The sequence below is a fragment of the Carassius auratus genome, chromosome 5 (assembly GCF_003368295.1).
Source record: "Carassius auratus strain Wakin chromosome 5, ASM336829v1, whole genome shotgun sequence".
NCBI classification, from domain to species: Eukaryota; Metazoa; Chordata; class Actinopteri; order Cypriniformes; family Cyprinidae; genus Carassius; species Carassius auratus.
The window spans coordinates 5,645,515-5,668,639 of record NC_039247.1 but is presented as its reverse complement, the minus strand read 5'-3'; the positions used below and the strand labels follow the sequence as shown (position 1 = coordinate 5,668,639).

General features: G+C 36.8%; 1 protein-coding gene across 1 annotated transcript in view; it reads right to left on the bottom strand.

Annotated features, from left to right (window-relative positions):
- The window catches only part of nos1 (nitric oxide synthase 1 (neuronal)), a 41,734-nt gene that overhangs the window by 8,898 nt on the left and 9,711 nt on the right, over positions 1 to 23,125 (bottom strand). Inside the window, exons 4-22 of the mRNA XM_026245311.1 lie at positions 21,843 to 21,980; positions 18,262 to 18,407; positions 17,636 to 17,798; positions 17,389 to 17,480; positions 16,171 to 16,312; positions 15,683 to 15,822; positions 13,993 to 14,167; positions 13,073 to 13,174; positions 11,566 to 11,760; positions 11,086 to 11,171; positions 9,699 to 9,843; positions 7,248 to 7,352; positions 6,925 to 6,983; positions 6,589 to 6,705; positions 5,191 to 5,365; positions 4,431 to 4,569; positions 3,856 to 3,934; positions 1,456 to 1,649; positions 567 to 736 (exon numbers count right to left, since the gene is read on the bottom strand). Of these exons, the coding sequence (XP_026101096.1) occupies positions 567 to 736; positions 1,456 to 1,649; positions 3,856 to 3,934; positions 4,431 to 4,569; positions 5,191 to 5,365; positions 6,589 to 6,705; positions 6,925 to 6,983; positions 7,248 to 7,352; positions 9,699 to 9,843; positions 11,086 to 11,171; positions 11,566 to 11,760; positions 13,073 to 13,174; positions 13,993 to 14,167; positions 15,683 to 15,822; positions 16,171 to 16,312; positions 17,389 to 17,480; positions 17,636 to 17,798; positions 18,262 to 18,407; positions 21,843 to 21,980 (2,562 nt within the window). The remainder of the gene's footprint in view (positions 1 to 566; positions 737 to 1,455; positions 1,650 to 3,855; positions 3,935 to 4,430; positions 4,570 to 5,190; positions 5,366 to 6,588; positions 6,706 to 6,924; positions 6,984 to 7,247; positions 7,353 to 9,698; positions 9,844 to 11,085; positions 11,172 to 11,565; positions 11,761 to 13,072; positions 13,175 to 13,992; positions 14,168 to 15,682; positions 15,823 to 16,170; positions 16,313 to 17,388; positions 17,481 to 17,635; positions 17,799 to 18,261; positions 18,408 to 21,842; positions 21,981 to 23,125) is intronic.

Genomic DNA, 23,125 nt, shown 5'->3' with positions numbered 1-23,125 from the left:
AATACAGCACTTTAAATATACAAAAGTATAATTTTATACAGGCAGAGAGAAACTGTGGGGAGTTGCCATCCTCACTGATGTGAATGCTGAAAGAATGTGTCAATGTCCCTCTGTCTTTCTCCTCTCGCTCGATCCATTCCTTCATCAGAATCATCTGAACCAGAAAGGATGGCTCACTAACTAAGCAGCCATTTTTTATCAACATTAAAGAGCGTTTCAGTGGGAGGCAATGAAAGAGAAATATTTCCATGTCTTGGTGTTGACACTGAGAAGCTTGTGTGAGAGAGAATAAACTGGCACGGGAGGGAGGAAAAAAAGGAAGTAGGGAGGAGGGGGTTGATTTTCAGAGCTAATAAGTTATCAAACTGAGAAAATTACTGCTGATTTGAGGCGGAAAAGGCAGGGACGCATGTGGCGACGTGACATCTTTTGTCATAAAAGAAAGTAGTGGGTGAAAATGGGTCTTAGATCATTACTTTAGCACGGCTTATATTGATACAAATAAATGTCTTACCAGATAATAAGGGAAATGCATGAGTGTGTGCAGTTATTCAGTGTTTTCTTACCTTGCTGAGCACCTCTAGTCTATTTCTCTGTTTCTCATTAGTCGCTAGAGGAGCAAACTGTTGCAGTAGTAGGGGAGTCGGAGGGGTGGTTATATCCAGGAAGTATTTGAAAGCCTGATAGATGGTACAGGGAGGAATACGACACTCATCCGTCCAGTTACTAATCACACCTGCAGAAGATAATGAGCTTCTGATTTGTATCCCATGGTACAAGAAAGTCAGTCATATGGGTTTGGAATGACATGCGGATGAGTAAATAATGAGTTTTTATTTTTGGGTGAACTGTACGCTGATAATGCGCCCAAGGCATCTACTTTTGTTAAAATACCTCTTTTGTTCACAATAATGCAGGTTTCAATGAGACCACATCTGTAATGATTGTCAGATGCAGGAGAAAGAGTTGCAGCAACCTCATTTTCCCTCTGTTCATCCTGACATATTTCTCAATCTCACTTTAGCTAATCTTTTTAAAAGACAAGTAGGTCCTGTCATTAAAACTGAAAAGACTGTACATTTCCTGTCAGTATTATCAAACATGTACAGCTCTGCAAAAAAGAGATGCAGTGTCTTTAACACCATAAAGAAATATCAAAAAGGTACATCCTTCGGAACCACAGGCAAAAAAACTGCAATTATATTGTTAAAAGTACCAGGTGAGATATTTCTGAAAATGTTTGCTCCATCCATGTTCATTCACAGCCCTATTAGTACTGACCGTAAGAAACAAAAATCTAAAATTGTTTCAATGAAGCCAAAGCAGATAAATCCTGAATTCATTCTTTAGCATATATCAAGTTGTTGTGATTTTTAAAGGGTGTGTTTTACAATATAATAATAATCGAAATTCCGTATGCAAATGTTATGATGAGTGTAACATTCACATCATTACCCAATGCTGTGTTTCGTTCATCCAAGAACTCGACTTTCACAATTTGATTGATAGGTGGTGCATCCTCCAGTTTCTCGATAAGAGTCGTAACTAGAACTTCGTTGTTGCCAGGGAAGACGCCTAAATGGTCGCCAGGCAAGTATTTCAGGCTCTCGTGGTTGTTGGCATCAAGGCGCACAAATATAGTGGATCGGCTGGTAGACAAAGAAAACATGGTAATATGAAACCATTCTAGTCAGTTCAAAACAGTTCTAGTCAGCTCAGTTTTCTGTTTAATACACACAGATATTTTTATATATACACACATACATATATATATACATACACATTATATATATATATATATATATATATATTAGGGGTGTAAAGGTTCACAAAATTCACGGTTCGGTTCGATACGATACACTGATGTCACGGTTCGGTTCGATACGTTTTAGATACAGCAAAATGTAAAAACATCTCAACTTTTCAGAATGCCGCAAGCGCACCGCGGGTCATGTGACAAGAACCAACCAATCAGCTTCATCCTTTCCCATAACAACGTTGAGAGCTCAGCCAAGATGAATGAACAGCTGATCATAGTTGTATATGGATTGCAATTTTAAAATAAATTCAGTAGCAGAGCTACTGCAAGCGATTTTTAGAGCTGCAAATCCATTTATCCTTCGCTGAAATTTCCGCGTCTCATGGAGAGAGCACGTCATTGTTGCTTAGCAAAGACAGACGCCTCATGAGCGCTTCTGCCCGAGCGCTTTGGAAAGGAGGAGAAAGACGCGCTTAGCGTTTTCCATGCGTTTTTAGGCACGATATGTGAACGGCCCCTAAGGCGCTCGCTCACTCAGCACGCGCTGAAGGCTCGTTGCAAAATGTCTAATGCATTTAACAGACCAGAAATATAAGATCCTAAAATAACCAACAGGTCTGGTGTTTGGGTTGGATTCCCTAGTGTCTAAATGCTGCAGGGATAGTTTGCTGCGTGAATGTTTCTCCTTTTTTTCGTCTTTTCCCAGATAGTACTGACGCATATATCCCAGATATTCCCGCTGTTTTTTTTTTTTTTTTTTTTTTTTTAATCCCGCTGGTGTACCCTGTCATGTTGCAGATGCGACATACCGTTGTTTTTTTATCCACCACTCTCTTGCCATCACCATTATAGCTTAAAGGGAATTCAAAGTGCACCCAAACACCAGACCTGTTGGTTATTGGAGGATCTTCTCATTTCTAGTCTGTTAAACGCATTGGCTATTTTGCAACGAGCCTTCAGCGTGTACTGAGTGAGCGAGCGCCTGCTGAGTAGCCTAACATAAACATATAAGATGGTGTTTTTTTCTTCTTCGGGAGTGTCAGGGGCGTTGCCTGTTACGTTGTTTGGGTTATTGGGCTACCTTGTTGAACGCATATCATTATATTTCTTTCTCTCTCTTTTTTTTTTTTTTCCAAATATAATTAATTACTCCAACGAACCGTTCGGTATACATAATGCGTACCGCATACCGAACCGAAAGCGTCGTACCGAACGGTTCAATACGAATACGCGTATCGTTACACCCCTAATATATATATATATATATATATATATATATATACACTCATATACATATACATACATATATATATACACACACACACACACACTGGCCACTTTATTAGGTACACCTTGCTAGTACCGGGTTGGGCCTCCTTTTACCTTCAGAACTGCCTTCATTTTTCGTGGTATAGATTCAACAAAGTGCTAGAAACATTCCTCAAATTTTGACAGGATAGCTTCACACAGTTGCTGCAGATTTCTCAGCTGTTCATCCATGATGTGAATCTCCCATTCCACCACATCCCAAAGCTGCTCTATTGGATTTAGATCTGGTGACTGTGGAGGCCATCTGAGTAAAGTGAACTCATTGTCATGTTCAGGACACCAGTCTGAGATGATTTGAGCTTTGTGACACGGTGCATTATCCTGCTGGAAGTAGCCATCAGAAGATGGGTACAATGTATTCATCAGACCAGGCAATGCTTTTCCAATCTTCTATTGTCCAATTTTGGTGAGCCAGTGAGAATTGTAGCCTCCGTTTCCTGTTCTTAGCTGTGGTCTTCTGCTGCTGTAGCTCATCAGTTTTTGAAACACTCAGACCAGCCCGTCTGGCACCAACAACCATTCCACGTTCAAAGTCACTTAAATCCCCTAACTTCCCTATTCTGATGCTCGGTTTAAACTACAGCAAGTCGTTTTCACCACATCTAGAGGATAAAATGCATTGCTGTAATGTGACTGGCAGATTAGCAATGTGTGTTTCCAAGCAAATGAACATGTGTACCTAATAAAGCAGCCATTGTGTGTGCGTCTATATACACACACATACACACACACAATTAGAAATCAGAAAGAATATTAGCAAGACATACATCGATCTGCGACTTTGTAGGTTCTGTCTCATCAGAAATTTGGCCCCATAAACTTTCCTCTTATGGACGCTGTAAAGCGCTGAGAGTGGACACAAAAACCAATCAACAGTTAAAGATGTGCTGTGTGAAATTAGAGCATATAAAACATCAAAAGGCAATTTAAATTCCCTACAACTTGATTTGCTATAAAACTGAAGATATCGCTGAGCTGCCCATTTCAAGATAATTTTGAGAACTTTAGATTAAACAGTAAAAAGTCTGTGACATTGGAAATCATGCTTGGAAGCCCTAAATGCATTGTTTACACTTTCATTAACTGAATAAAGAAGTGTTTACAATCCTCTGGGTAATGCGAACACAGCGCTGAGACAATGCATATCAAGCTAATGAGCCACTAAAATGGCAGGCCCTTCAAGACTCAATTGGCATGCTTCATAAACTTTGAGGCGATAAAAAAAGCTTCACCATTCACAAGGGTAGACTTTAAGTATCATTACATTTGATAAAAGCTTACTGGTTTTCTGAAACGATGAGTCATTCCTTGATGAATGGAAGGTATTAGAGCAGCAATGTACCTTGCGTTAGTGTTGGTGCCTCCGCTGTGTATGTCATCCGGAACTTGCTTTTCTTCCAGCTACGATCGTTGCTAATCAAGGAATTGTTCGCTTTCTCAATACTAACATCGTCGCCAACACAGAAAACGTCACATGCAGCCTGGGTTAAAAAGGATAAAACACAATTATTAACAACATTTTGAGACGCTAAATCATAAATATAAGCGCTGTCCAATACTTTTTTTAGGCTTAAAAATGTCTACATTAAAAATGTAAAAAAAGATAACAAAGTATAGATGCAGTAACATACATGAACATTGTAGATATTTTTAAGATTAAAATGTTTAAATAAATAAATATTACACGTGCAGTACTATAAATATTCACAGTAAAAGTAAAAATGTCTCAATTAAAAGAATAATAACAGTAATAAAAAAAGTACATGTGCAGTAAATATACAGTTCACTGCAATTATTTTTAGGCTTTAAATGTCTACATTAAAAAAACAAAAACAAATCTAAATTAGCTTTTTTTAATGTAAAAATAATACAGTACACCTGAATCAATCTGACTATACCAAATAAATGGCTTTTTAATATTATAGTTATTTACTCATTTTGTTACAAAATTATATGCTGAACATATACATATAAACACATATACATATAGATACAGTATATATATATATATATATATATATATATAGATACAGTATATATAAAATAAAAAAATAAAACAAGCAAAGTAGTGACTGTAGCCCACTGCTCGCTTATGGCAGTACCTTAAAGACCTTCTTGGCCCATGTTCTGAAAGATTCCTCTTGGCCGCAGAGTTCATCTCCCTCTCCCATGCGCAGGATTCGCTCCCCACCAAGCTCTTCGAACAGCGTGTCCACCGCGTGGGCAAACGCACAGAAGTGTGGGTATGCCCGAGAGCCAAGGCCAAACACAGAGAATCTACATGGGAGAAACAGTGTTGAAAACACCAGAACCACATGAACACAAACAAATAGATGTACTGGATCTACAAAATGATGCATATTAAGAGAGTGGGATGGTTGTGGACAACAGACCAGAGGCTATGAGCTTTGATCCTGAAACTATGAAAACTAAAAAAGATCAAATTCAAGGCCAGAGGGGAGATTACGCATATGTGCAAAGCTCACAAGTCAAAGCTGGTTTGCAAAAAGTGTGAAATTTCTTTTGATTGAATTTCTTTTCAAACTAAACTTCTTTTAGATGGTTGTTCGCTGTTCTTCTGCTCTTTGTATATTTAGTTTTAAAGTAGTTGATGAACTTCAATTTTAGCATGGGGGACTACCAAGACACCGGAAGAAACCAAATACATAAAAAAAAAGCATATAAGAAAATATCATATAAACAAGTTTCCGTCATCAAATTCTTTTTTTTTTTTTTTTTTTATTGAAAAAACCCTGTCAGTTTATGTTTTGTATAAATTGAACACATCAAAATGTAACAATATTTATTATTTCTTTCTTTCTTTATTTTTACATAAAACTAGAGTTTTAAGCCAATGTAATGTGATTTAATTTTAAATTAATTGTACAACAAAGTTATTATACTTCAAAGTTTACGACAGCAGCTGGACAGATGTTTTAAGTTGAAATGTGGATTTTTTATAGTCCTAAATTACCATAATAATTTGTATTGATCATGTATTAGTTAGTCATTTTAAGCCTTTTTTGCATTAAAAAAGTTTTTGCTTTGTGGCACAAGTGATCAAAACATCAAACAAAAAAAAAGAAAGAAAGAAAATATACTTTACATAAAGAAAATTAATATGACATTTAGGTCTGTTTTAGGACCATTAAGAATTTGCCTGAATTACTATAATGTAATTTATATGTTATTTATTTGCTTATCTGCCATTGTAATCAGTTATTAAAGCCAGTCATTCATTCATTCATTCTTCATATATATATATGGGTAAGACTGCCGATGAGAATCTGGGAGGAAATGTGCTTAATTGTGCTTTTTTTAATGCAAAAACCTTTTGAAGCACCTATGATAAATGGATATTGGATGATATTGATAAATATAATTGATAAATTGAAAAAATTGTCCAAAGTTTATTTATTAAAATTTTTAGATGGAATAACCCAGACATGTTTTTTTTTTTTTAAGTTTCATATTTGTTCCAAATAAAGGCAGTACAGTACCTCACGTTAGCAAGTGGTCCAGTGCTCTCAAAGTTGGCTTTGGATTCAGGTTCGTCACTGGAGGATTTGCGGGTATCAGAATATGAAGAGACGCTGTTAAAACGCACCTTGTACGTCCTGAGAGACAGAAAGAGAGAGTTTCTTTGTGTACATTTATGTGAATGGTTCCAGAATATATGTTGTTGTGTGTTAATGTGTGTGCCTGTTGCATATATGTTAGACTCTGTAGGTGTGTGAACTGAAACACAGAAAAAAATGAATTATGGGAAAGCAGATGGGTGGGACGACGAAACGAAAATGACTCGCTTGCATCTCCACTCGCGCACACGCACTCACTTTCTGTCCTCAACGCTGGTGGTGGGATGTCTCATCTCCATCAGCGCCGCACCAAATTTCTGCAGCACGGAAAACGGGAAAAAGAAAAACAGGAGAGAAGTTACTGGCCCTTCCCACGCATGTTCTCAATCACAAATTCAGCCAGGACCATCCAGCATAATGCAGGTTCTCCAATGTACACTATGTGTGTGAAGTACTTTATCATCATGATGAGAAAATTCTCTTGTGTTGTGAAGTGTTGACAGTTTGATTCAAAACAAAAAAATGATTGATGTGTTCATTGAAACACTAGCGCGTTAAAGCAAACTTCTATCTTAACTCACCTCTCCATTTTCAGGAGGGTCCCCATTGCCAAACGTACTTGTCACCGCTAATACAAGGGTCTCGTGTTCCAAGTCGACCGTGTCATATTCATCCATGGACATCACCTGCAGGAACAAATAATATAGCATTGTACATATTACACAACTCACTTGTGCTCCTATATCTTGTCCATAATATTAGATCCTATGTCCCAACCTCATCCATCGAAAGAGTTGCATTAGTTCTATTCTGGTGTTTTATGCAATTTGTTTATTATAGACAATAAAGTGGGGTGAGTCAAAGAATGTCACTGCACCATTATTAAAAAACATATAATAAGACTTTTGAGGGAAATAGTCTCTTCCTGCTTATGATGCGAGGGTAACTAAAGAACTGGTTGTTTGAATTTTTATTAAAAATATGTCTATAAAGGTTTTATGTATTTGAGGATTGTTTTAGTCTTATAGTCTTATAGTCTTTGCATACTACATATTTTATAACGAGATTTTGGCCAAATGTATCCAGCAACAGGAAAAACTCAGCACCCACATGACTACAAAAGATTAGATTAGGTTCAACTTTATTGTCTGCTTTTACAAGCTGATGAAAACAATTCAGTGCATTTATGGCCTTGGACGTGGCCCTTCTAATGACGGACAAAACACATACATCTGAAACTCAATAAAATCCTTATTACTCTATTTGAACTTTTGTAGAAAGATAATATAAAAAGACACATGCAAGTGTCTGACCATATGTAAGCCATAATACCAACTTTGAGTGCATTGTTAATTATTTGAAAAAATACAGGGTAGTTTTTCTAATTTCCCAAAGAATAGCGGGTTTGGTTTCCATCTGACAGAGACTATATGACCAAACGAACGACCAAATTTATATTTACTTAAGGAGCACTGGTAAAACTTTATTTTAAGTACCAATTCTCACTATTAACTAGTTGCTTATTAGCATGCATATTACTAGAATTTTGGTTGTTTATTAGCACTTATAAAGCAAATCTTAATGCAGGGGTATCAAACTCAATTCCTGGAGGGCCAGAGCCCTGCAGAGTTTAGATTAAACCCTAATGAAATACACCTGATCCAACTAATCAAGTGGAACAGGGTTGGAACTGAACTCAGCAGGGCTCTGGCCCTCCAGGACTTGATTTTGACACCCCTTGTCTTAATGCCTTATTCTGCATGACCATATTTTAGATGCCTTAATCCAACCCTATACCTAAAATTAACTACTTTACTTACTATTAATAAGCAGCAAATTTTGAGTTTGTCAGAAAACCAATAAATAGTGAAATGTGTTGCCTATACTAAAGTGTTACCAGAGCACCAGTTAAGGCTGAGGCTTTCATTTACACTTTCGCAAACTAGAAGTATTACACACGACTCATATGTTTGAGCTATGACAACTAAACTGATACTGATTTCAACTGAAGTAGGGGCCCAAGCTTTGTCTAGAACTCAGAATATAGTACTTGTGGATGGACTTTCTTGATTTGGGCCTGTAAGCAACCCCCTAAAACTCCCAAGGATCACAATAGTCACTTTTGCACCAGCATGCATGTAATCTAGTTATTTATACTGTTTGTGAAAACATAAATAAAGCTTAATCCACTAGACATGACCATTTTGATGTGATTGGTTCTTCCATCATTTGTAACCTAGAGCAAAAGTTTGGATATTAGATCAGTGTTTGGAGAGGTTTTAGGCAACATTTTCAAGTGCGAAAACCACACAATGTGCATCAAGAATGGGAGGCACGTTATCTCTTGATCCTGACGTACTGCCAAAAGGGGTGTAGAAATAATGAACAGTTCGAACGGTGCCTAATGAGCAGTTAATGCGCCATGATACAATTAACAGAAAAGACGCATCGCTGCATGTGGCAGGGCAAATGCCTTCAGGACATGAGGAGAGAGAAGCAGTATATCTGCGCCATCTGCATGTAAATCACGTAATAACAAGCGCACATGAACAAGATTGAATATTCTGCTAGATTCTAAAAATAACTTTGCATTTAACCACTATCCCAAGGCTAAATACATGATCCACTCAATACTCGTTTTATATGTAACTTAGCTTTGAGTGTAATGGGATCTTATCTTAACCTACAGCTCAATGCCTGGGTGAGTTGATTCTTGGCATGCCGATGGTATTGAAGCAAAGGAAATGGTGGCAAAAGATGCATATGTGTAAGCCATCGCATACCACGCTTTTGTGTAAAAACAGCTTTCTCACTCTGCAATCTGTAGCCTTGAATTGAAAGATTTTGGTCATGAAACCAAGGGCACACATGTGTCTCGCGTCAGTTTTCTTTGTCATTTTGTTTACATCAATGTTTACATGCAAATCCACTGGAGGCATTCATTCGGGATGAATGGGAGATGGGAAGGGTTTTAAGAATCACACACAGATGTCAATCTATTATACGTGGTTCTGTAAGCCTGCCGTTCTTACCTTGGCATCAAATGCATGCTTGAAAATCTCACAGAGTGTTTTTGCATAGTCCTGTGATTTCCCAGTTTCTGTGGCGAACAAGATGGTTGCTTTGACCCTCTTGGCCATGGCCTGACCCATGAGTTTGGCGGAGAATTTCACAGCCCTGCAACAAACAAAGCGTCACACACAAACATGTCAGACATGGATATGTCAGTAAAGATTAATTGCTGCACTAAATCAATAAACTTTACACAGTTATTGAACAGAACTGAATCAACAGTGAACTGATTTGAGCTGAATAATGATGCTACAGGGTTTTCAAACTCCAATTTAAGGCTTTTTAAGACCTGGACAAATAAAATTAATTTTAAAAAATCTCAAAATTCATGCATTTTAGAATACTTTATACTTTATATAACAGGCACACATTCAGCTGAAAAACATGGAAACTGCAAGGTCAAAATATACACATATGTACTAAAATCGGTTTATGTATTAACATATCAATACATATGAATTAGAAGCCAAGCAATATTAGATTTTGTTGACATAATAGTGAAAAATCTATATCCTCAATGCTTAATCTTTCCTTCCTGTGATGGCAGCCCAGAGAAAAATCTAATAAATTTGCATTTCAATAAATTCAAATAAATTAATACAATTCATTGTTTATTTAAAATTCCCATAAAAACAAGCTAAAAATATGCATAATGCAGGACTTTCATTTTAATTTAATACACAGGACTCTTATTTTGAAATGCACTCCCTTCCAGCTCCTCATTTAAACAAAGGAGATACAATCTGCTATCTGCAGGTATTTAAGTGTTTGTATGACTTTTATTTGATAAAAAAATCAATGTTTATTACTGTGAAGCTGCTTTGAAACAATCAATATTGTACACCAAGCTATATGAATAAAGGCAACTTGACTTAAAATCCTCATCAGTTATGACAACGTGCATCAGAGTACCTAAAAATGATCTCTTCCACCATCTCTCAACGAGAGTTTAACACACTGACAGACACTTCCCCTCATTTCCGAGACCACAATCACATAAACGCAGCTACTCACAGTATATCCTGCGGGCAATTACTATAATAGCTCAGAGGCTGAACGCTGAAGGGACACTGAAAGAAACCTGATTACACCCGAGTGTGATTAAGTGAATTAGACTCACGCCATTCTTAGCATAATAATGAGGAATATATGGTGGAAAGCACTCTTAAACAGCCATTAACACATCCGCCTGCTGAAGTTCCTGGACACTGGGTTATAATAACCACATAAGGCTGGCAAAGATGTGGAGCGCTGCAGACAGCCGCCATACAGGTTAAACTCAGTGTGTACTTTGTGCTTAAGACAAAAACAAACAGCAAAAACATCTCAAGCTCATCACCCACTCACTTGGCAAGTTTCTTAAATCCAATCGCTCTTTTCTTTGTGGGCGTCCCATTCACCCCTTTCCACACGTGAGTGTTCCACGGGTCAGGCTGGACAGTGAAAGAAAGAGAGAGCGAGAAAATGTAGCAGAACATATTTTAATTATGAAAAACTACAGGGTTAATGTGATCAAGTTGTAATAGAATTCTGCAAAGACTCCTTAAACCTAAAGAAGTATGTATCATAATTGATGCCACCTTGTTCACAAAACCTAACGCAATTACATCCATGCATTTTAAGGCTGGCTTAAGAATTAAAATATTTGTTGGGTCACCATTAGAAGTCTGCAAAAAGAAGTTTTAGCTATTTGCAAATTAACAAAGCTAAACTGCCTCGGAAACATGGATAAGTTAGGCACAAAAATGCAGATTTATGATTATACTCATAAGTGAAAATATAGCAAAATCATGAAATTACTGCAGTGCAAACTGGACAAAGACATACCTGGTACTCAAAAGAAGGTGTGAGGCGATAGTTGAGCATTTCCTGATGGAAAACAGGTGTAATGCTGCTTGACATGGGTGGCACTATCCAAACCCAGTCACCCGGGCAGCCTCCCCTCACTCTGTACTCATTCTCCATGTGCTTCATGAAGGACTCGGTGGCTGAATGATGGTCTACTATGGTTACCTTTGACATCTGCAAATGAAAATTCAGAAAGAGTGAGACCAGATCGGACACAAACTAAGATTAAATTCAGCTTGTGAAGCTAATTGACCAGTATGGGCTTTCTGATCGAGCTGGTAAAGTTAGTCAAGAACCGTCCATAAATGTCCAAGCTATCTAAAATGCATTTGATAAGACTTGGGATACTTATTGCAGCATGTAGATGTAAATCCATACAACCTGCAATTAAATCCTCAGATTGGCTTGCATTGCAGCACATCTAGTTTTCCAAGCAGATTTAATTGTTATCTGCCATTGTTTTGACTCCATACGCAATTATGAATGATAAGAAAACGGAGCACAGCTACTTAATAACATCTAATTAGTTTATCAGTGTTGAAACTGTTCCGTAAAAGCCTTTTAGCAAGAAGTAAGGTCTTGTGGGTAAACAAACTGCAGGCGGTGTGCAATAAATATCAATAAAAATGTTTCTTCAGTCGCAGGGGCTTTCTGTTAAATGTCCTAGGTGCTTAACTCTAATAAATAGAACAGAAGCGATTCAGGCTTTTGATTTGTGAAAGCCGGTTTATGTTTTATTTGCTTGGATGGGTCTTTATGAATGCTTCATGAATGTGAATGCAAGGATTTGCTTTTAGGCGCTGTGAGAAGCTATGTAAAGAGATGAACTGGAAATAAGAATGAGATACTGGCAAAAATGTGAAGAAAAAAAACGTGACTGAAAATAAGACAAAGAGTGAAAGATTACATGTGGGTGAACCTCACAAAGACTGTCAAAAACATGTCTAGGTTGTGTTTGACAACAAAATCAAATATATATATATATATATATATATATATATATATATATATATATATATATATATATATATATATATTTGTATAAAGTCTATTTTTATATAAAGCCAATTGTATATATTGCCTATTTTTATAGAGGCTTCTTTTTGGTGTTGTGACATTATTTATAGGACAAATCGGCACATCTCAATGTCTAATTATTATTATTAGCTTGATTTTTTTTTTATGTAGTAAAATAAATTATATTGTGTATTTATGGCACTGCATGAAAATTTTACTTATTTTCACAATATTATATTACTGTAAATATTACAGTTTTATGTATGTGTGTGTTTATTTGATCATTTATATTCAATTAATTATTTAATTGTTTATTTTGTGTTACTACCTCCACACAATTTTAACAGTTCAAGTTTCAGACTTAATTTGCATTAATATAAAGCCTCATTGTTTAAAATGCTAAATGGTAGTAAAATGGGCTGTATTTTATGATTTGGAATATGATTCTGACTTTGTGTGCTCCCCCTACCTGGAAACTATACAGGACTGCGATGTTTATCTCCACCAGTGCCTGGTCCTTCCACAGGGATGAAGTCTTCCTCGTGTCCAGCCCCATCATTGTAGCTACTTCCTGAAATGAAGGGAATTAATCATACTGTACAGAGAGACTATTCATACTGTATTCTCTCTAGATCTGCACCAAGGTTAATAGAACTGCCACTTGTGATCTGCCTCTGTAGAGATGTGGAACGACCGACAAGACTATCTAAAAATACACTTCTAGTCAAAGTTTGGAGTGGACACCTGACATGAATGTGTTTGTCACCATCTAAAAAACCTTTTGACCTGACGGCTGATTCTTAAATGTTTTTTAAATTAGTTTTGCAGATAGAAAATCAGGGTTTAGAATAACTTGGATGTGGGTGAATGACTTCACTTTATAGATGATTTTCTGTATTTTATAGAAGATTAGGATAAATTTCAGTATATGTTTTATATGTGGTAAAAAAAGCGCTGAGTACATATAGGCCAACTGGGCTGTTAGTGGCTCAATGTCTTTTAGAAGGTAAAACTGTAAGTTAATTTATTTCAGAGTACAAAGGAAATGTGGAGGAGAGATTGTAATACTGAATGAGCATAAAAACCATAATGATGATTAAAAGCAGCATGTTTATGAATTAAAATCTGCATAAATTAAAGAGAGCAATTCAAAACAGGATAAACAATGCATAATATACCGTAAAATCAACTTAATCCATTGCAATGGCTCATTAAACAAACGTGTCTTTCCTAATTTCCTGTTGGGGTACAGTGTCTAATGCATATGCATGACATTTATAATGATCAAATGTAATACAGTCTGGTTTCAAACTGTGTAATGCAGTGTAAAAAGTAACATGAGATATTCTCAATGGCACGGGGATGATTTATGACTTTCTGGTATGGTACCTCAAGTATGTTGTATCGAGAGCTGTCGCAGAAGTCTCTGACACCGATCTCGGTGCCCATGTACCAGCCGCTGAAAGGGCAGGCGGTGAACTCCAGTCCTCCGATCTCTAACAGCATGCTAGACACCGCAGGAAGGCCGTACCACTTTAGATTCAGCTCCTTAAACCATCCGAACCTTGACAGACACAGACAGCAGGACGGTCAATACTGAACCCAGCGCATGGAGAAAAGTTGCATGCACAGATGTTTTTCAGTGTAAGGTTCTTGAAGTTTATTTGCATAACATAATGTAGTCCGTAGAATATCTTGGCATATGCAGATGTACACCATTAAGCTTTTAGAGTATTCCGTTTACAGTTTCCATCATAATTTCTCTGTAAGTAAATGTGCTCATAGTGAGCATCGCCAAAACTGTCATTATCTCTAAACCAGCACCTGCAGGTTTCTCAGGTGTTGCGCTAAGAGACCAGATCCGCCGGTCTCTGTTATTACTGTAAACACAAGTACTCTGGTGGAATGGCTGAACCATGCAGAAGTTTTCACACAATTATTGCACTAAATGTGGAGCCCATTATTGTCGCAACATAATACCAGCATTTTCCCCCCAAAAAATATTTAAATGCATCTCCTCTATTTGCATATGTTTATTTGGCTAGTCATTTCTTTTAGCAATTTGAGGCAAACTTTCAATAATGGGCATTATGTCAATTCAGGCAAAAGTTACATGTATTATAGTTATGAATTGCAATGAGATGCCATTTCCTCAGAATGGTTAACGGGTTAGTTCACCCAAAAATCTATATTATGTCATTAATAACTCACCCTCATGTCGTTCCAAACCCGTGATACCTCCGTTCATCTTTGGAACACAGTTTAAGATATTTTAGATTTAGCTCTCAGTCCCTTCCATTGAAACTGTGTGTACGGTATACTGTCTAAGTCCAGAAAGGTAAACGGATTGGATCACCATGCTTAATTTTTTTAATTTTTTGCACATGGGCGGTGTTTGAACAAAGTGTTCTGTTTTACTTTACCCAGATGCAAGAACAGAGCTGAAAATTATTTTGTTGATGTCATTTACTAATTTCATTTAATTTGATCGCATTTGTCCACTTTTACCCTTTGATTAGAAGTTTAACTTTATCTGTAAAACCTTTGACTTCTGAAACAGGAAGTCAGTAGACATCAATGCTTCATTTAATGGTAACTTAGACTAAATTATTTTTTTCAACACTTAAAAGACATAGATGCATAATTGGGGAGGCCACTTCAGTCTTATCAAGACCTGTCACAGAGAATCTCAGGACACAAATATCTGATCAACTGAGACACATCAGTGTCAAACAGACAGCATTAAACAAGCAAACTGAGGCAGGATCTGGAAAAAGGGCAAGATTTAAGCCAAATTAGCCCACGTTCCTGAATGTACGTGCATAAGAGGCAAGCTCTCAGCTTGAGTTCTCTGTTGCTATGCATCCTGAAGCTCTGCACATTTCAGCCTCTGATATGAGATTTCCCTCTGGTGTGTACTGTATGACGCAGACTATTATCAGAATCTGGGTGGATGAACATTTGAGGTGCAAAATGTTTTAAGCACTGATGTGATTCTGCAGCGTTTCTACACAAGTTTGACGAGCATCAAATAGTCTGAACCCCAATAAAACTCTACAATATGTTTGGTTCTTCTTACTTTGGATGTATGATGGGAACCTCAAGTACAAGATCACCAGGGATCTCAAAAAGCTCTGGATCGTTCCCATTGGCTTGAAGAAGAAGGGGCAAAACGTCAAAACGGCTTTTTGGTGCTTTCCATCCTTGCTGAATACAGATCTACAAGTCAAAAACAAACATAACAGATGTTTTTTTGGGGGATATGTTGGTTTGTCACAAGGCTAATGACCATCATGGACATGCTGATAACTTCTTTTGCTCAGCTAGAAACCAGCTACCATGTTACAAAACACAGACACCAGGTTAAACTTTTGCATTGCCCTAAAACAACTCAAACACAATTAACAATGTTAAATTAAACATCAACGATAACAAGAAATGTCCATGATGTCACAAAAGATGTCTTTAATCAATCAGTTTGACTCTTTATTCTTGTGTGTACTGGTAACAATATGTCAGTAGGAGGTTTTTTTCATGCCTGTGACCCTGAAGCTTTTGCAATCTGACCTCTGTAAGCTCCACTGAAGCTGGATCTCCGAGGATTGATCCATCAGGCTGCTTGTAGCCTGCGTACCGGATCAACTGGCTGTTCCACACCCGGAAGTCATGCTTCCCGTCTGTCCTCTGGGGGAAGATGGTAATAGCCGATCTGGACATCAGAGACAAGGGGCAATGCTGAGATCCCTCTGGTGGATTTATACTTCAAATCCTCCAATACAGGCAGTGTTACAGACTCAATGAAATCAAGATTGTGTGACTTAATCCCACAGCCAAGATTTGCTATATAATATATATTGTATTTACTGTATGTGCATGTACAGTTTTGATGAGAAAGTTGTATTAACTTATATATTTAACTTAAAGAGACGTGCAATTAGATGGAATGTACAGTAATTCACTTCTGGAAAATATATATATAATTAAGTTTTTTTTTGCATGGTTGGTCAGAATTGTTTGTTCAGTAAAATGCGGCCATTGATATATAACACGTTATGCTAATAAATAGTGCAATAGAGATATGAAAGAACTTATTTTTTCTTTAAAGCAGAGTAATGTTTATTATTCAGCATTAATCCTAATATTGGTAATTTCAAAGTACAGTTTTTGTCATTTATTGCACTTTTGAAATAAAACTTCCCCGTCTGCTCCATAAGCAAACAATCATGCTTCATTGCTGAAATACATCACATTGACGTTCAACAGCTAAGAGCGCAAAATGTCAGTCCGACTAATCTAAATAACAAGTCCTGTCACTCTCGAAATACAACTCTGGATGAAATTTGGGTCACCAGCCTGTTTGAAAAAGCGCTGAGGAGCTTTTCTGATTGCCTTGATTTGTTTATGTGCAGAAAAGGAGTGTAGGAGACCTCTGACGTTTATTCTGGCAGCTCCTGATGATGTAAGCGGCTAGCGCTGGGGCTTTTGGGTGTATTAAAGCGTAATTTTCCCTTTCCTCACCCCCTCTCACTCTCTCGGGCTCTAATCATTTTGTTAGACTGACGCTAATTAAACAGAACAGACAGTAAGTGTCGTGTATGATTAGCTTTGTGACATGGCAGCGGTGCCAGCGCTCAGCAATGCTTTGGCAGGTGCTGTACTGAGGGCTGTGGAACAAGGTGACAAAGAGAGAATGGGAACACTCATTTTGACAGGGAAGAAGGTAAGTCACAGGGAAAAGGAGACGCAGAGAAAGACAGGAAGAGAGAGGAGTTAGGCCTCACTAACCTGAGGTTTCCTTTGTTGGTGGCATATTTGATGTGGTTACAGATGTAATTAAACATTCCATGAGCGGTTGTGCAGTCTCGAGCATCGAACACCTCAAAAGGAGAGAAATGCACTTTTTAAGAAACATTCTCTTTTTTTCTTTATCAATGCATTTCAATAGGCACCACATTGTTGTACCTCTTGAAAAGATTAAGGGAATGGTTCGATGAAGGAATGCTTTTTGGAAGAGAGAGAAAACAAACAATACCTGTAGCTTGGACCACTGAATCCGTCCCACACAGCGAGCTGCATTTCTCCATGCATGTTTAGCCCCGTAGATCAGCTCTGTGTCCTTCAGTTGATATGTTCCAGAAGTTTCTATTTCTTTTTTAACCTCTTCTAGCCGGTCAACATGGGTCTTTGAGCCGCATCTGTTCAGACAGAAGCCAAATATATAAAAGGCACATTTAGAGAAAAAATGATTACAATTACAAGGGGAAGTTATGTACTGCAACATACATGCATATATACATATACATATATACATATATACACATATATATATTTTTTTTTTGTGTGTGTGTGTGTGTGTGTCTTGGAAAAAATAAATGCATAAATTAATTTGAGTTTTTTTTTTTTTTTGGGGGGGGGGGGGGGGAATATATTGCATATTAAATTATGTTTACTTCCCTTACTCGAATAGGTAGTTTTAAAGCAAAAATCTAGGTTTAAGAAAAAATGGCAATGGTGTAAGAAGAGCAATAAACTTAAAATATATTGTCCTATATATATATATATATATATAATGTTATATTTTATTATTAAAACATAAATTTGCAGTGATGACAATTTTTTTATGGTGCAGTGTGCATTAGATTTAAGTTGTTGTCCTGCCTTTTGATTGATGTGTAGTACTGGTCAATGAAATCTGTTGCAAGCGGAAGCAGTTCCTCTTTTCTTCGGACTTCATCTGGTTTGCGACTCTGCTGGTTTGGCACCATAACAGAGCCTATACAAACACTCTCAGTGCAGATCGGCACCTGCAAACGAAAAGCAACTAGCACAATAAGAAGACTGAGTGTGCAAATCCAAACATGCTACATCACTCAGGGAAATGTGCTACAGATAGCATTGTGCCAGTCTCACACATATTGTGTCTCTGGGAGTGTAACTGCATCAGCAGGCACAAGTTGAGACAGCATTTCTTCTGTGTAACAGAACTGGAGGTCTATACAGAAAATAAAGTGAGGTCTGGGTGAGCACACAGAGTACTTCCTTTAATCACCACCATAATTATAAAATGTCATGAAATTTCAGGGGCAGCAAATTTACATCTAAACAGACTTTAGTGCTTTTTTCTAACTATTTTAGCTTGCTTGTATAAAAGCCTACATTCAAAAGTAAAAGAAAAAAAGTTCATCCAGACACAGAAATTCATTCATTTTAGTGAGATTTAAGCAAAGAGTTATGCAATATTTAGGAAATTTATTTCATCTGGAGATGTTTATTGTACCCCATTCAAATAGAGACTTTTTGTGTATTATGTCCCCTAAAAATAAAAAATAAAAAAACCCTGCTTGGGAAAAAGATGACCGGAAAAGATCCACTTTGGTAAATGTGCATTGATGCAGAGCCTCAGAATTTTTTTGTGTGCATTTCATGATCATATTCCTTGAAAACTAATGGTGTTGAAAACATCCAATGGCTGGGTATATGGCAGGCTTCATCAGAGCCTCATAAGAAGCAGCAAAGAGACAAACGGAAGTCGCTCATCGCCTTGAGGAAATTACTCGTATGGTCACTATAAAATTAGATTTGAAGTGCACTGTCACTTTCTGTAGCTGCTAATATGTTCTCTGGATTAGGGGTGGAATGGCAAAGACAGAGCTAAAAAAAACAACACTGCTGTTTAATTAAGGACTGACTCGTTTTAGTATCCCAAAATGCCCTTTCAGTCTGGTGAAGCATTTAAACCATGACTGACCCATAACCTTCAACCGTTTCAGAGTAGCCTAGCCAAAAATAACAAGTCCCTTGAAGGAAAGAGTTCATTAATTGGCCATCTTCGTTACAACCGCATACTTGTACTTATGAGTTCATGTCATACACAAAATAAAGTAGCAGTTAAATCAAAACATGCATCAAAATACATGGTATAGTATCTAACAAAAAATTGCATAGCATAAAGCAGGGTTCCTCAATTAGTTATCGCCATGGGCCGAATCCCGCCAATAATACCAAGCCAAGGGCCACTGACATACATATACATATATATACGTATATGTATATGATTTATCTAATTGGAAAAAATCTAAACTGTGAAACAAAACATCACAATTTCCTTTATTTTTTTTTATCCTTTTTAAAGTAGATAAAAAACTAAAATAGTTTATGAAATAGTTTGTTCTTGTAAAATACTGCATACTCCAAATTTTTTTACAGTTTAGATTTACATTTATATACTATAAGATCTATTCTTAATATTACTGAAATACAGAACCAAAATAAAAAATAACACTTTCTTTTCTATTGTTAATTGCTATTGATATTTCTGAATCTTCTATTATGAATAGATTGGACATCATCTTCAAACCTTCTGTTTCCACATCATTACTTGCTGCAGCGCAGTATAACTTACCCATGTATCCCATCTGTAGCATGTACAGAGACACCTGTGTGACTTTAACCACCCAAACGAGCATTTATACTAATGGTGCTCAGCACAAGAATCATGTTAAAAATAAAATGAAGACGTTCATTAGATTCTTCACATTCACCCACCATTAGGGACTGTGAATGCAGACTTGCAGCTGTCACATTCTGTAGAGTTGGAGATGCAACCCAAAAATCCTTCAGATTGTGATATATTATAAATAATACCATCTGTAATTAGCATCAATTAGCATGCAAAGCCAGCCTCTCATGAAAGTGCACTGAAGTTCATTACCCCCTCTTGGAAGGATGATTCAGATTTAGAGAGATGTTGAGAGTTTGGCAAATATGTTGTCATACAGACTTGTGTCTACAGCGAGATATGAAGGCTACTTTTAAACCTCAGCTCATTTATGACATATGGATTTATACAAGCAGCTACATTTTAAGTAAATACTTCAAGCAAAAGTCAGCTCAAGTTCTGCATCATGTCAAAATGGCCATAATTTTGAGCTTTTGGCATGTAAAATGGCTCATATTTCTGCCATTAAACTGTTGCGAAAATGTAAAAACCACCAAGATGGCAACAACTAAAGCTACTTTGTAGGCGACCTCATTTTATGGCCTGGCTATTTGCAAGAAGTGAATTAAGGTAGTATTTTTCGGTCATTACCATCAAAGCTGCACTTGGATTCATTTTGGCATTACAAGTGTTGCTATAGAAACAACTCATTTTTGTGTTTGTGAACAGGACTGGAATCTCAGAGTTGTTATTTTGTAATTACGGTAATTTCAACACAACATGAACGCAGCATGAACCTTTGACACGGAGCCATTCCTGATTTTTTTTTTTCTTTCTTGTTATCATATTATTTTTGTAACACCTGAATAAGCAGTGAAATGATAATTTCAATGACAGAAAAATGTATTAAGTTGCTTTTTTTGGTTACAGAGACTGAATGGAATTTTGAAAAACAAAGAGCTAGAACCATGGTGGTTTTTTTTTATTATACATGAAAATATAGTAGTGTTTAGGGTACTTTAAAACATACATGAAATTGAGCAATCATTCAAAGTTTATATTGATTCTTCTCTTTTCTTTTTTGGTATTGTAAAGTTTTGTATTGAATCTAAAATTCTACTTTCTTGCACTCAAACTGCATTCAAATCAAACTGCTACCTCAATGCCATTCAAATTCAGGAAAAACACTTTACTATAATGTTTAATTTGTTAGAATTGGTAAATCCATAATCTAACATGAACTTGCAAAGCCAATATATAATATAAAGCATTTACTAATCTCTTTTAATGTCAGTAAATAAAAACACAGTTGCTAATTTTTGGTTCATAGTAATGGTGCATCAACAAATGTAAACAGATAAAACAAAATTTATAAATTATGTTGGAGTCTTAGTTACTGTTAGTTCATGTTTACTGAAAAAAAACATTACCTTTTTTTTCATTGTAATGTTAAATGTTATAGAACTGAAATTATTTGCATGAAAATTGCTTGTAAATTTCATACATAATTGCAAAGAAATGGCAAATAACATAAGAATTAAGAATTTTTGAAGCATCAAAAGCTGATACAGTATTTAAAATCTTTTTTAGAGCATATGAAAGGAAAACTTAATGTAAAGTATTACCACAAATTTTTAAAAGCATTTTCAATTGAAATGGTGCACGAACAAAACGGTATTTTACCATGATATCATTACAGTACTTTTTTGTAAGGGCTTTGCTGTGTCAGTAGTAACAAAGATGATATTTCCTTATATGCTTAACTAAGAGTAGTTCATACATACAAGTGAATCAAACATACCTTGCTGGAGCTGAGATGTAGAGTATCATTGTATAAAGCTCCCGTTTCCCAGTTCTTCACTTTCATGAATCTGGGACATTTGGTGGGACTTCCATTCTGCACAGTCTTAGTGGGGGAAACTCTCCCATAGGACTGCGGCTGTGAAGGAACAAACACCTTATTATTAGCAACTTGCCTCTAATTTGTCTGTTAGGAAACACTTTTAGCCAAAACGACTCCCTGGACACTAACTATGGTATCTATGGTAAATAGACTGCATTTATATAGAGCTTTCAACAGACCCCATGGTCATCCAAAGCGCTTTACAAGTTGCCTCACATTCACCCATTCATACACCGACTGCGGTGTCAGCCATTCAAGGCTCGTCGGGAGGAGCTGGGGTTAGGTGTCTTGCTCAAGAACACCTCGACACTTGGACAGGTGGAGCCGGGGATTGAACCCCCAACCTTCCGGTTTGTAGACAACCTACATGAACCACTGAGCCACTGCCGAACAAGAATAATACTCATAACAAACTCCAAGAACAATTTAAGAGAACATTTTGGTATTCAACACAGGCAATTAACCTCCAAATGGTGTTTTTGCAGTAATTACATAAGAACCATTATTGGTTCCCCAAAGAACCTTTTCTAGTTTCTAAGAATCTCCAGGAATCTGTGTGAAGATAAATGATGTTTGACAGCAATGAACTTTCTTTGCAAAGTTCTTTATTCTTATGTAGCTATTTTAACAACCAGCAGGTAAAGGAATGAAATGACTTACTTAAAAGGCATCAATGGAATAATCAGCGCTATTAAGCAAAATTCTGATTGAGCTTTGATTTTCAGAGAGAGTAGAATACTCCCATTGCCTTGCCATTCAAAAGATGACTGTAATTTGCTACATGTACAAATGTATCAGATGACGACATCCTTAATCCAATGGAAATCAATCTAGCAGTCGTTAGATCCCTTATGAAGACCCAGTTCACAGGCCGACGGTTTCAGCACCACATCACTTGCATAATTGTAGTGATTTATGATGGTATGAATGCAAACTTCAATATCAGCCTTGGCCCATTATGTTCGCTGTCCCCTACAAGAATAGTGGGCGTCCTTTTCCTCAATCGATTCGATTCAACTCAAAAGACAGATCAGTCCTTCTCTGTCTCTGGCTACACAACACACGCAATGTACACGATTATTATCTCAAAGCTGCCATGCTGTACTCGGCTGGCAAGGAATGTCGCTCTCATGTTTGCGTATGTGAGAGATCTGAGGCAAAAGGGATGAGAAGAACCATCT